At 37.8% G+C, this 15,474-nt stretch overlaps 1 protein-coding gene across 4 annotated transcripts in view; it reads left to right on the top strand.

Moving 5' to 3' along the window:
* KCTD1 (potassium channel tetramerization domain containing 1) overlaps positions 1–15,156 on the top strand; it is a 249,920-nt gene extending 234,764 nt beyond the window's left edge. For 3 of the 4 annotated variants that reach the window (XM_007487578.3, XM_007487579.3, XM_016431646.2), the window contains exons 4-5: positions 5,157–5,462; positions 14,194–15,156. In XM_007487578.3, the coding sequence (XP_007487640.1) occupies positions 5,157–5,462; positions 14,194–14,352 (465 nt within the window). In that variant the 3' untranslated portion in view covers positions 14,353–15,156. Of the gene's footprint in view, positions 1–1,259; positions 1,447–5,156; positions 5,463–14,193 lie in introns of those variants that run through there. The other variant, XM_056823834.1, reaches the window with a different exon arrangement.
* Positions 15,157–15,474: the final 318 nt, after the last annotated feature.

Here is a 15,474-nt window from a genome sequence, read left to right as displayed (position 1 = left end):
AAGCAAATTCACAACTGTTCCATAGCCACAGTCTCAGATAATGGAATGGGGGCACCTACTTTTCCAGGATTACATAGCCAGGTAGTATGGTACACTTCAGAGGCAGGACCTAAATCTAGGGTTTCTTGATTCCAAGATTAGCTGCACCTTGCTAGAATCATGCTATGTCATTAATATCATTTATTCATCTATTCTCTAACTATTGGATGTGTTAGTTATTCAGGATCTTTTGTTATTATAAATAGAGTAATTATAAATACTTCTGTTTCAATAGGTTCTCATTTGGGTTTCTTATGAGATTATTAGTCTGTTCCATAGGGAAATGTATATTTGTTGCTGTAGTTCAGTCATATCTGACTCTACATCCATGGAGTTTTCTTGGCAAAAATACTGGAGTAGTCTGCCATTTTTGTCTCCATTGTGTCCCCATTTTACAGACGAGGAACTGAGGCAAATAAGGGTTAAGATCACTTGCCAAAGGTTGTATAGCTAGTAGGTGTCTGAGGCAGGATTTGAACTCAAATCATCCCGACTCTGGGTCTGATTGCTTTAGCTACTGTGCCACCTATCTGCCCTTAAGAAAATTCAGTAGACATAATATATCTGGATCTTTGGAGGCATTCTACAAAAATTCCCATTTTATCTTGTGAACACAATGGAGAAATATGAACAGTATGATGATGGCATCTATTCATAGTTGATTGAACAACTGTATCCATAGAGAGTTGATTAGTAGATTGATTTTCCCCTGGAGGAAAGTCTAGTGGCATGTCAGAGGGCCCTGTAATTGGCCCTGTCCTATTCAACACTTCTCTCAGTGGCTTGGCTGAAGACTCAGAGGGCATCCTGTCATCAGATTTGCAGATGGCACAAAGCTAGGAGGGATAGCTAATGCATCAGATGACAGGATCAAAATGATGTTGACAGGCTTGAAATATAGGGGTGAAACTAACTAGAGGAAATGAAAATAAGATGGATGTAATGTCTTGCACTTGAGTTTGAAAAACCAACTCTACCAGTACAAAATGGGGAGCAACCTGGCTTGACATCAATGTGAAAAAGACTCAAGGGCATACATGGGCTGCAATTTCAATATGAGTCAACAGTATGATGTGGCTGCCAAAAAATGCTAATACAATCTTAGGTTCAATTAATAAAAAATATGATGTCAAGATCAAGGGAGATAATACTTTCATCATTCTCTGTACCAATCAAACCACATGCACCTCATCTGGAACACTACTTTCACTTCTTCTTAGTGACACACTTCAAGAGGGACACTGGCAAACTAGAGTACATGCGGAAGGAGAGTGACAAGTCTTAAAACAAGATTCTGTGAGGAATGGCTGAAGAAACTGAAACCGTTTCACCTTGAGGCAGCTAGGTGCTGTATTGGATAGAGCTCCAGGTCTGGAGTCTGGAAGAACCAACTTCAAATCCAGCCTCAGATGCCTACTAGCTGGGTGACCCCAGGCAAGTCACTTAACCCTGTTCGCCTCAATTTCCTTATCTGTAAAATGACTGGAGGAGGAAATAAATGGCAAACCATTCTAGGATCTTGGCCAAAAAAATCCCATATGAGGTCATGAAGAGTCAGACGGGACTGAACAATACAGGAGTGAACTACAGAAGGCAAAACTAGGAATAGTGGATGAAAGTTAAAAGGACTTTGGTCTAAATTGAGAGAGAATTGTTAGCCATTCAGTCTGTCCAGAAATGAAATGGTCTTCTTTGTTTCTCTGCCTCTAAATTCTCCTATCATCTTTAGGTATTTATCACATTCCATTTTTTCCTGGTCGTACATATATGTGTGTTTTACATATCTGGAAGGGGAGGGATGGTGCACATATCTCTGGTACTCCATTAGCTTGAAAACAGGAATTATATTTTATCTGTCTTTCTAGCTACCCAGGCACAGTGTCATCTCCTCCCCCCCCCCATACTCTTATACTTTAAGTGTATCATTGCATAGGTTATTAAATGTTTGTTGAATTTAATTTAGAAGTAAGTAATAAGCTTCCCATCCCTAAAAATGTTCAGGTTCGTTCAGAGGCTGAATGAACACCTATTAGGGATAATAGATATTGCATGAGACGGGGCTCAATAAACTTCCAAGGTTCCTTCCCTCTCTAATATTCTAAGAAAAATGTGATTTTTTTTTAACCCTTATACTCCATCTTAGAATCAGAACTGTGTATTGAGTGGTAAAGACTAGGCAATGGGGGTTAAGTAATATGCCCAGAGTCACACGGTTAGGAGGTATCTGAGGCAAGATTTGAACCCAAGACCTCCTGTCTTCAGACCTGGCACTTTATCCACAAAGCTACCTGCCTCCTAAACATGACTTTTTCAAAGGACTAGCATCCAAGTGTCCCATGCCATTAAATTACCATGAAATTAAATCACTCGGAAATAGGAAAAATGAGCAGAAACGTGTCTTCACCTTATTGTGGCTTATCATTTTTAAATCCTTTTGATACCTGTAGTCTTTTCTAATAAAGGAATAAAGTTTATTGAAGTCATATTTTACTTTTGTCAGAAACAGAGAATGCGCCTTTAACACAGGGCAGTGATGTTGAACCTTTTAGAGACTGAGAGCCCAAACTGCAACCCTCATGCCACATGCAAGCCACCCCCTTACCCCAGACAGGGGAGGGAGGAAGTGCTCCCATTGGGCTGCTGGGCAGAGGTGGGTGAGTGATGAGAAAAATGTCCTCAGAGAGGAAGGAATGTAGAGAGGAAGAGGGGAGCAGCTCCATCTGGCACATGTGCCATAGGCTCCAACACAGACATAGGGAATCCCAGGCTCCAGAAAGTTCATGAAGATACTTGAAGAGATGATGAATGCTCTGTCTCTAAGAACCTGAATTGGGATTCTACTTATTGCTTCGCCCTTGTAGGCCAGTATCTCATTCATATCTGAGGGCTATTTTTTTTAACATTTTATTGATAGTTTTTTGTTTACTATCACTTTCACTTCCAATGAAGCAAAACCAAAACACACATTGGCCACATCTGATAACACATGCCTTGTTGGCACCATCAATCTGCAGCAAGCAAGTTAGGTCATTGCATTGATCAGAGTTCCAGTATCTTTTAATGCTCCTTTTACATTTTTGTGGTCATTGTGCAAAGTGATTTCTTGGTTCTGTTTGCTCAGCATATGTTGATACAAATCTTATGAATGGCAAGTCAGCCCAAGAGCAAGGGCGGAGCAGCACTTTCAGTCATCTGATTTGTAGCTCAGACCTCCATGTGTTGGCACTCCTTTTAGAAGTGAGTTGGGAAGCAGCAATCACCTTACTTTTCTCTCTGTATCCTCAGCATTTAGCACAGAGCTTTGAACAAAGTAGACATTTACTTAATACTTTTTTAAATTCATGCATTCATTAATTCATTTCTGAAATCTTTATTTTCGTTATTAACTGGAGTGCAACAATATACCATTGCATTTACATACCACAGTTTGTTCATCCATCCACCAAATAATCAGCCTCCATTTTGCTTCCATGTCTTTGCTACCACAGCATATACTGTTAGAAATAATTTTGTGGGGGCGATATTTCAAAAGGAACATTGATAATTGAATCAGCCCAGAAACAAGGCAGCCAGGTTGGTGAAGAGCCTCCAAGCCATGTCATTTGGGGAAAGGTTATTAGAATTAAAATTTTAAATAAATTAAAAATAAAAGCTAGGAAATGATTGGGCAAGAGGAGGCAAGAGAAGAAGTAAAAGTTATTACTACCATTCATGTCTTTTATGAGATTGATACCTTCCCTTGCCTTTTACTTGGTGAAAGCTTCTCATTTTGTGCAACTCTTATTTTATGAATTATAATCATGTAAAATTGTATGAGTAAACTGCTAAAAAAGAAGGAGGTCATTGGAAGCATTACATCTTAAAGCCCTGAGGTAATTCTGCTTCTGATCCACTCAGATGAAGGGCAAAATGAAAATAAAATAAAAACAGTTCACTCCTCTCCATCCTCCCCTCCATATACTCCAGCATTACTATGCCAAATAACAAAGACCTTTCTGAGGATGGATACTTGGGCCAAAAAGATTTCAATCAAACTCACCTGGCAGCATCAGCCCATTGCGTTGGACTGTGGAATGACTGTGCCAGAAGATGGAAACTTTCACCACAAACATGCCTGGGCAAGCTATCTCTCATCTCCCACCCCATAATGATTGTGGCTATAGCTACCATCAAACACAATATTGACCTTGTTTCTACTTCCTCTCCATTCCTTTTTTCTGTCTCTATAGGCCCTCTCTCCTTGGGTGTTCATCTTTAATTAATACCTATTTGCTGGAAGAACTTTTGGAATAAATACCAAATTTTTTTTAAGAGACACAATTGTGCAAAAAAAAAATGGCTTCCTTTTCCGAAACACTTGAGAATTCCTTCCTCTTCCACCACCCTCCTCACCAACCCTGGACATGTTTGCCTGCCTTGTGTGCCTAGATAGGCGAAGAGATCTGATGTTGTTCTGACCTGTCAGTTCAGTGATCTCATTATTTTGCCACACCACCACTATGTTGGCAGAAAGCACAGGTTTTCTGTGAAGCTCATTAAGAATGGCAAAGGAGATCTCTTCCTACAGGTGTTCCTCACTTTCCACAATAGGTTTTTCTCCAAACTTTGAACATAAATCACATTCCGGTCAATTTAATAAAATTTTAAAGGCATTAGAGGGCTTATTACTTAAGCTGAAAAGTCATCCCAATTATATCAGTTTTGCACATTCTAACTTGGGGCTCCCTAGGTTCTCTTAAAGCAGAATACACATCTATATCTGTAAAATCTCTTTTCTAAATCCTTTACATGCTAAAACAGGTTTTCCTACCTTGTGTTTGTCATTATGCAGACTATAAACTATCCCAAAGGCGTTGACCCTTTCATTATGCAGCACAGACTTTATGCAGGCTAACTCCAAATTGCATGAATTATTTTAGGCTTTACAAACTTGAAGAGAGAAAAATGTCAGTGATTTCATTAAAAGATCCAGTTAACAAAATGCACAATGGCAAAGGTCAAAAATGATTTTTTTATACCCAGGTAGGCATTTTCTCATGCTTTAAGTTTGCTATACTGTTTATGACACTTTAGCACAATGAACTCTCTCTTCCCCAAACCCTTTTCTTCTTTCCCAGGACTACACTTTGTTATATGAAGAGGCAAAGTACTTTCAGCTTCAACCTATGTTACTGGAGATGGAAAGATGGAAACAGGATCGGGAAAATGGTCGCTTTTCTAGACCTTGTGAGTGCTTAGTGGTACGAGTTGCCCCAGACCTCGGAGAGAGAATTACACTCAGTGGTGATAAATCTTTGATAGAAGAAGTGTTCCCAGAAATTGGAGATGTGATGTGTAATTCGGTCAATGCAGGTTGGAATCACGACTCAACGCATGTCATCAGATTTCCACTGAATGGATACTGTCACCTCAACTCAGTTCAGGTACGGTGCATGTCAAGTATTAAGAAAGCTATAATATTTGACTGTGTTCTTTTAAAGCTTATCAGATCACAAGATTCTTGAGGACAAGCACTGGTATTGGTTGGCTGGTTTCAAATTTGTATCCCCTGTGCCTACTATTATTCTTTTGTACATAGGAGGTATTCAATAAATGTTGTCTGAAATTAGATAGTGTTACTCCTCCAAAGATCCCCCCAAATTTATATATGTCTTTATCTCTATAAGGTATCTGTTATCACCCTTTTACAGAAAGAAACTAGGTCACAAAAAAGAGGTTAAATAATGTATCCAAGCTTACATAATCAGTAATAAAGGCAGAACATGTTTTCTGAGTTGGAGACTAATGCTATATCAAGCCCAGCTATGCCAACATGCTTGTATTCAAGGGCAAAATCACTTATAAAAGTTGAATTAAAAGAAATAAATGATTCATCTTTTGTTCAGGATTAATTATGCAAAATATTTAGGCAAGACAGCCTCCCTCAGAATTCCTTAACCCCTTGGCACTGTGAAGTTGTTGTCATTCAGTCATTTCAGTCATGTCTAACTCTTTATGACCCCATTTGGAGTTTTCTTGACAAAGATTCTAAAATGTTGCCATTTCCTTTTCCAGTTCATTTTACAGATGAGGAAACTGAGGTGGCAAACAAGGTTAAGTGACTTGCCTGAGTCACACAGCTCCTAAGTATCTGAAGCTGGATTTGAACTTGGGGTGGGGAGCTTTCCTGTCTCCAGGGCTGGCAATCTATCCACTGCACCACCTAGCTGTCTTCCCATAGCATAGTGACCCACAAAGGTGGCAGAATCTGAATATTCAGAAGCAGGTCCTTCCCAGGGCAAAAAATGGCCCTTCAGAAAAATCTTTGCACAGGGCGGACACCACCCAAGAGTAGGTACCTGCTCCTCCCTGAGCCTCTGAAGCTTCTCTGCTTTCCCTCCCTTCTCCCCTCCTTCCCCTAAGGGAGAAATGGAACCAGCCCTGTGTGCCCAAGACCCTACAGGTCCATCATTCCCTCCTGAACCTTTGGCTCCATTCCCAGCCCAGTGAGTCAGTGGCTTAAATCCAGTTGCATGGCAGGTTTACCAGATCATTCCAGTTGGATCAGAAAAAGTGGAGATTTTCTCCTGGGTTGACACTCTAGGGCACAGCTATGAGCCGCAAAGCTCTTCCTACTTTACCTCCCAAAAAGTGTCAGAAGGAAAAGGGACCTTCCTGGCAAGCCAAAACTCGTATTGTGGAAATGTAAGTCAAACAAACATTGTTCATTGGCAGCAAGAATTGGGGGCACTGTTAGAATTGGGGTGACTTTTAAGCAATTGAGGTTAGGAAACAAACTATTAGGCTTAACTTGAAGGCAGAGTAATCTTATAACATTCTAATTCATGGCACAGTTTTTTCAGTTTATCAAGTTTGGGGATCATCTCAGTCACAATTCTGTTCACCTGGTTCTGCAGAAGACATTGAGGCTGTCAGGCTGAAAGACCAAAACCTTTCTGGGCCTGTGTATCTGTTTTCCAAATAATATCAAAGAAACTCTTTTGGCAGAAGCCCTTTTAGTTAACCAGATCAGATCATGTCTCTCATAGAGAGATTACATTCCTGTCCATGCTGAGTTCTTCTCCTTAGAGAGAGCTGTTCTTTCTCTTCATTAGACACCAAACATCTGAACAGATTATATTTATCCTCAGATGTTAAAAGGCAGCTCAGCGTAGTAGAAAAAACACAAGGCTTGTTGTCACAAGCCAGGTGATTGAGTCCTAGCACCAGATCCTTTGTGTCCTCATCTGTAAAATGGGGACAATAACACTTGCAGCCTGAGTTACTAGGAGAAAAGGGTTCTATAAGTCACCATATAAATTTCAAGATTTCACCATATGCATATAAAGACTTCAAAGTTCACTCTTTGAATTTCTCATTTAATAAATGGCAATAAAATAAATACTCAGAAGTTTATTTCTTCAGACTAAGCAAATTGATATAAGCATAAATTTTGAATTTACTAATAGAATTAGAGCCTTGAGGGGGTATTTTGATAAAAACTTCTTGATAGCAATCTCTCTCTATTCTATTTTTTAGAAATAAATCAAGTGGTCATTTGCCCGCTTTGCAGTTCTAATTTTTAATATCAATATTCACTCTCAGGTTTTACCTTAAACTGTTTCTCAGGTTGGTGGGTCATGCTTCATGAGCAATGGTAAATGGAGAAATGTAACTAGGAGCACACTTTTCACTGCATTGACACTAAATGTTGTAATAGCCCTTATGGTGATTCAAAAGTCATTGAATTATTCTAAAGAATACTGACAGAGAATTGGAGGTCTTTTGCTCAGTTTTCTGCTCATTGTGTAACAAATTTTAGAAGAACCAACATTCTCCTATGTTTAAAAATACCAGATGTGTACTGGTTAACCAATACTTGATATTTTATTTTGAACTCGAAGATTTGAGATAACTTTATTTGTTTGATTTTAAATACCATAGATTAGTAACATTCATATATGCCTGACTACTAACTTAGATACTTATATATGCATACATAAATATATGTATACATATGTGTGTGTGTATATGTGTGTACAAAGATTTTATTATACACACATGGAAAGGGAGAAAGTAGATGCAAAGAATGACATTGATAGTCCCATGATCCACCAGTGCTGATTACAGCCTGTCCATGGCTTCTATAGCCTGCCTCAGTCCAGTTCCCATCTCTCCAATAAAACCAACATAGAAGATCTACTCCATGAGTTGAAGGCCCGATTCGGATTCTTTTTCTAACTTGTGGGTACCAATGGATTTCTCAAGCTGCCCTTGTAGTGTCCCCTACTCATGCTTCATAATTGGCCCACTCCATTTCCAATCACACCCAAATTTAATGATACCTTTTATGTCACACCTTACATGCAAGTCATTGTTGGTAACATGCTACAACCTTTGCTGTCTCTACTCTTCAAGGTTCCCACTTCCAAGGCAATGCATACAATTTTGAAAGTACATAAATCATATAAATTCAGATGTGAGATCTTATCTCATGATTAGGAACCTTGAACAATAGTAAGAAAAATAGTATAGAAAACAAAAATATAGAAATTAAATTAACTTAAAATTTAATTTTAATTTTATAATATATAAATTTTAAATTAAACATGCAAAAGGGAAATAGAAAACATAAAGCTTGCAAGGGGGATGAGCTGAGACATTTAATAAACTGTATTGTCATTACTTAGATTATTGCTGGCTTATTCCTGCATACATATATATACTTTGTGCTTGGAAGTCTTTGCTGCCTTCAAACCAGTTTACCTTTCCCAGAGTGCTCTAGTTTTAGCTGATAATTTAAATTGGCTGCTTCTTTTCTAGTCACTTCCTAAAAGGAATCACCTAACCAAAAGATTTAATTTTTATTTTTAGCATGTCATAGAAAATCATGTTCTCTCCACTAGATTAACCATACATAAAGACTAGCATTCTTATTCAGATCACCAAATATTTTGTTTGCCACATGTGGCAAGTAAAAGTTGGGCAGGAATAAATACTTCAGTTTATGTAGATGAGAAATGTCACTTTTTTTTTTAAACCCTTACCTTCTGTCTTGGAGTCAATACTGTGTATTGACTCCAAGGCAGAAGAGTGGTAAGGGCTAGGCAATGGGGGTCAAGTGACTTGCCCAGGGTCACACAGCTAGGAAGTGGCTGAGGTCGGATTTGAACCTAGGACCTCCCTGGTTCTCAATCCACTGAGCTACCCAGCTGCCCCAAGAGAAATGTCACTTTTAAAAAATAAAGCATTAGCAAATTTTTACCAGCATCCAAACTGAAAAGGAGATTCATAAGTGAAAAAGAAAGGATATTATTAGAAACTATTTTTCCCAAGTATATGCCAATAAGCCTAATAACTTAAATGAAATAAGTTGATATATACCAAAATATAAGATACCTAAAATAACACAAGAAATAAATAACTTAAACAATTGAATTTCAAAGGAAGAAACTGAACAATGAAGTTGGAAAGAAGAAAAATTTCAAGACCAGATTGATTCACAAGTGAATTCTATCAGACATTCAAAAAATTTTAATTCCAAAATTATATAAAATGTTTGGGGAAAATAACAGAAGGAAGGATCTTACCAAATTCTTTCTGTGACACAAATATGATCTTGACATATAAACCAGGGAAAGTCAAAACTAAAAAAGAAAACTATAGACCAATATCCTAATGAACATTGATGCAAGAAGTTCAAATTAAATATTAGCAAAGAGGCTATAAAACAGCATGTAACTATAACCATGTTGAATTTATGCCAGGAATACAAGGTTGATTTAATATTAGAAATCTATATGCTTAATTAGCCATGTTAATAGCAAAATCAACAAAAATCATGTGGTTATATATAGATGAAGTTAAAACTTCTGGCAAAATACCCTATTTTTAAAAAACAATAGAAAACAGGAATAAATGGACCTTTTCTTCAAAAGGTAGATAGTATAAATCTAAAACCAAGAGCTATCGTATATCATGGAGATAAATTAGAATACCTTCCAAAAAAATTGGAGTGAAACAAAGATATCCTTGGTCATTATTTCTATTGACAGTGTTTTTAGGTGTTCAAGGAGAACTAGCACCTCGGCCATGAGGGTTTAACAAGCCCTTTTACTCTACTCTGCTATCCTCTTCTTGCTAAGTTCTTTTCAGGGCTACTCATCCACCTTTGGTGTCCAAGAAGCAGTTGCATGCAGAGTTGCCACACCCCCCAGCAAAACCGTCTTGACAGACAGGTGAAACTAGGTTGAGGGTAATCAGTGAGCCACAAACCTGTTGGTGAGTTAAGAGGGTGTCTACCCCAAGCAGGTGAAGACTTTCCTAGTGGAATGAATGAATGACAACAATTTGTTCCACTAGCCTTGAAGGCAGCTGAAGCAGGTGCTGTTGAGTTTTTAGAGCTTGGTCAGACATCAAAGATGCCAGTATTATTCGCTGTGTCCTGGACCATCACCAGTTATCAGGACTTTTGTCTTACTGCTGGACTTGGATGATTCTGGAAGACAGTGCAGCTGACAACTTTATGCAACTTTGCCTCATTTAAATCCAATCCACACTCAAGACATCACCATGTGATGTCATTGGTCATCTTTGAAAATGAACAACAATTTATACTGGCTATTAAAAAAGTGGAAACAAATTTGTCACTTTTGCAGATGACCTTTGTAATATTTATTGGGAAAGGAAAGGATTGGAAAAATGGGGGATAATGAGAGGTTTGTATGGGGGTATGGAGGAAAGAAGGGAGAGAGAGGGAACACTGCTTGGTGAGACAAGGGAGGGAGATGCCCCCTGCTGAGAGGAAACAGCAGGGGTCCGATAATGACTGTTTGTCCTGGAATGACTGAACTGAAGTTCAGCTCCCTCTATGTCCAGAAAAGATAATCCACTTATCTGACTGCGAATTCAAATAATATAAAGTTTAATAACCAGTTGGAATTGGAGTTATTTCCTCAGCTTCAGAGTTGAGGCCAGGCCCCAGAGGCTGGCGGAGGGTTTGTCCCACTCCCGTCTACTGTATATCAGTCCTCGCTTTGTCTAATTCAGAATCTTAGCAGTACACAGAAAGCAAACAAGAACAAATCTGACCTTCAGAAGCCTGTGTCTTCCGGCTGAACCAAGAAGAGCATGCCAATCCAGACTGGGCTGAACAAACTCCTTTCTCCCCCCAACACCAGGAAACCAGTCCCACCTGGCAGGAAGGAAGTGCTAGTCACAAGACCCAACTGCCACTTCCAGTTGGCCCCTTCCCCCACAAACTCTAATATTGTTTCCTTTCCACACCTTAGAGTCAATTAGAAATTAATTGAATTAATTTGTAACTTTAGCAGAATTGCAGAATATAAAACATATCCACCAACATCACTAGGATTTCTATATAATAACAGTAAAACCCAATGGGAAGAGGTAGAAAGAGAAATCTTATTTTAAATGATTTAGAGTGTTTAAAATAATTAGGAATCTACCTACCAAGATTGGCATAAATATTATATAAATACAACTGCAAACCAGTGTTTACATAAATACAGACCTAAATATGCCCATCAAATGCTCATGGGTTGGAGTTAATAAAAATGAACCTACCTAAATTATTTGTTCAATGCCACACTCTACTTCTAAAGAATTACTTTAGAACTAGAAAAAAATAATTTTAAAAATGTAGCTGGAAGCCAAAAAAGATTAGAATCTCAAAAATGATGATGAAAAAAAGTAGAAATGAAAGTGGCATAGCAGTGCCAAATCTCTAAATTTACTACAAAGCTGAAATTTTCAAAACAAATATATACTGGTTGAAAAATAGATATATCAATTACTGAAACAGACCACACACATCAGCAAACATCTAGTATCCTAGTATTTGATAAATACAAAAACTCCAGCTAGTTAATGTGGTGGCTAGAGTGCTGGGCCTGGAGTTAGGAAGATACAGCTTCCAGAATTCAAAATGGACTCAAGATACTTAATAGCTATATGACCATGGCAAGTCACTTAACCCAGTTTGCCTTAGTTTCCTCATCTGTAAAATGAGCTGGGGAAGGAAATGGTAAACCATTACAGCATCTTTGCCAAGAAAACCCCAAATGGGGTCATAAAGAGTCAGACATGACTAAAACAACTGAACAACAAATTTGATAAAAACTATTGGGGGAAATGGGCAGCAGTATGGAAGGAATTAGATTTGGACCACTACCTCATACCTTATACTAAGATAAACTCCAAATGGACACATAACCTAGATATAAAAAGGCATATCCTAAGCAAATTAGAGAATATTTTTTAAAGTATATATCAAATCTATGAAGAGAAGAAAAACTTATGACCAAAAAAGTGATAAACAGGATCACAGAAGATAAAATGGTTAATTTTGATTATATAAAATTTTAAAGGTTTTGCAAAAACAGATCTAATAAAGCTAAGATTAGGGAAACAACTGAGGAAAAAATATTTTCACAGCAAATTTCTTGACAGAGATCTGATTTTTAAAATTTATAATAGGAAGAGCCACTTCCTAACTGGTTTAAGGATATGAAGAGGCAGTTGTAGAAAAAAAAACATTTGAAATCATTATTGCTTAGAAAAATGCAAATGGAAACAGTTCTTCTACCTTCATATTCATCAGATTGACAAGACAAAAAAAAAAGAAAATGATAAATGTTAGAGGGAATGTGAGGAAATAGGCATATTGATACATTGTTGGTGGATCTGTAAATGGATACAACCATTCTGGAAAGCAACTTGGAATCATACAATATATGCATGTTGACCTGGCTATATCAGCACTAGCCCTATTCCCAAAAGAAATAAGATCTTAGATGTACAAAAATATTTATAAAGACTTTGGTGACAAAAAACTGAAAACTAAAGGCCTAATAAATAAAAGCACTAATCATTTGATTAGTGGCAGAATAAAGTATGTCATATTAATGTGATGGAATATTATTGTGTTATAAGAAATGAGGAAATAGATAACCTTGAACAGACATAGAAAGACTTACAGACTGATGCATGGTGAAATAAGCAGAATCAGAAGAACAATTTATACTATAATATCAATATTCATATGAAAATGAGCAATTTTAAATACTTTACAAATTGATAAGGAATGAAGTGAGCAGAACAAGGAGAATAATTTCTACAACAACAGCATTGTTCAGAGGAACAATTCTGAAAACTATAAGAAATGTGATCAATACAATGACCATCCGTGATTCTAGAGAAATGACAATGAGACAAGTATTTGTATCCAGCTACTGAAGGAATTTGTTCTGTGTAACTGTATACGTGTTACGAGGAATTTGTTTTTGTTTTCTCTTTTTTATAATGGAGTACGTGCGTGAGAAGAGGAGGAAATAGATTTTATAGATTTTTTAAAAACAATTTAAAATAGAAAGTGAGGAAGGGGGCCTACAGATAGGGAATTTCCATGCACTCTCAGATGAATTCATCGTATTGTTGGATTTGTTTAATTGCTTTGCTTTGTTATAAACAACCTCATGGAGCTAGGGGTTATCTGGAAATGTTTGTAATATAAAACAAAACAGTTAATAAAACTTTTTTGATATTAATGATTAAGAATAAGATGTCTTCTATATGCCAGGCCAAATGATAAACATGGGGACGCAGATGCAAAAGTGAGACAATTTCTACACTCAAGAAGCTTGTATTCTAAAGGAGAAAGTTGCACTTATGGGGACTGGTCTTGTGGAATCACTGGGGATTGAGAGAGCTACAGGGCAGTCCCCATTGTCATACTCTTCCCAGTAGCGATGTTAGTATTGGTTTGATGGCCATCCTTAGAGTAAGAGAGGACATGGTGGATGGCAGATGGTATGGGTAGGCCCTGGTGGGTGACTGGATAGGATGTGGAGCACCATCTGGGGCCAGCTAGATATGGTGCTTTTTTTTTTTTTAAACCCTTACTTTCTTAGTAAGAACTCCAAAACAGAAAGGCAAAGGCAAGGCAAACAGTCAGTTTTTAAAAGTCATTTAAACAATGACACCCTAGGGTCACACAGCTTGGAAATGTGTGAGCCAGATTTGAACTGATGACCCTTCGTCTCCATTCCTGGCTCTCTGTCCACTGAACTGTCTATCTGTCCCTTTTCTTCTCTCTCTTAGTGACCAATGGCCCATTTGCCTCCCCACCTGAATGTCTTCCTTTGTCTTTTCCAGGTACTTGAGAGGCTGCAGCAAAGAGGCTTCGAAATTGTGGGCTCCTGTGGAGGAGGGGTAGACTCTTCCCAATTCAGTGAATACGTACTGAGGCGAGAACTCAGACGGACATCTCGTGCACCCTCTGTCATTCGAATAAAGCAGGAGCCTCTGGACTGAATGGACATGTTTCTTATGCAAAAAAAAAGAAAGAAAGAAAGAAAGAAAGAAAGAAAAGGAAGAAAGGAAGAAAGAAAGAAAAGGAAAAGGGACATTCATGTGCAGTTGGGACACCAAACCAAGTCCTGGAATGAAAATCGAATAAAGACACATTTATATCAAATAGAGACCATACCTGTATTCATATGGGAACAATTGGAATAGTAATAATAACCTCAAGGTGTAAAAAATATATAAATATATTATATATGTCAAAAGGTAGGAAATGCAAAAAATAATAATAATAATGATGATGATGATGATGTGGTAGCTGAAGTTGGTGCTGTGATGGCCATTAAGTGTCCTAGGCCTTCATGAGGCCTGCTTATCAATAAACAAGCCATGACCAGTGAGGACACAATCTCCTTACGTTTTCCATTGCCAAACAGCCATCCATTTTCTCTCTTTCTCTCTCTTTCTTTTCTTTCTTTTCTTTTTTCTTTCTTTTTCTTTTTTACACCTTGAATTGAGTTCTTTTGCAGATGGAGTTTTGGAGGCCTCTCTTGAAGAGGGAACAGTTCAGGACTTCATGAGCACATCGCATTTGAAAGTTGTTAGACTGAAAATTAAAACACAGCTTGTACAGAGTCTCACCTTTTTCGTCTGCCTCACCAATGTGAACATCACGTTGTTTTTAAACTGACAGTTTTGCAAAGGGGCCAGAATTATTACTTGTTAGAGTTTGCTCTGGTTTGAATCTGCTGCTTTCCTACAATTTTTCAAATTTTATAATGTATTAAATACAATAAACGCTGTTTAAAATAATCAGGGTCTCCATTAAACCCACAAGACTGGATGAGAGGCTGGGTTCAAATGACGAATTTCTTTTAACTGACTATATTGTGTATCAAAAGGTGGCCCAAGAAACAAGTGGCCATCGTGCCAACTTAAGGATGTTTCCCAGTGGCTGGAACGATGAGATAAGGGCATTATTAGCAGCTACTTTTGAATAGTGCTCCCCTAATGCTACATCATTGGTAAGCACACAAACCCTTCCAGCTTCCTTTTCATCCCTGCCCAGACCACCTGAGAAATAGAGCACACCAGTCTACATTTCAGAAGAAAATCATTTTATGGCCATGG

The sequence above is a fragment of the Monodelphis domestica genome, chromosome 3 (genome assembly GCF_027887165.1).
Source record: "Monodelphis domestica isolate mMonDom1 chromosome 3, mMonDom1.pri, whole genome shotgun sequence".
In the NCBI taxonomy this organism is placed as follows: domain Eukaryota; kingdom Metazoa; phylum Chordata; class Mammalia; order Didelphimorphia; family Didelphidae; genus Monodelphis; species Monodelphis domestica.
The sequence above is the reverse complement of the archived record's forward strand: the minus strand, read 5'-3'. Positions and strand labels throughout refer to the sequence as shown.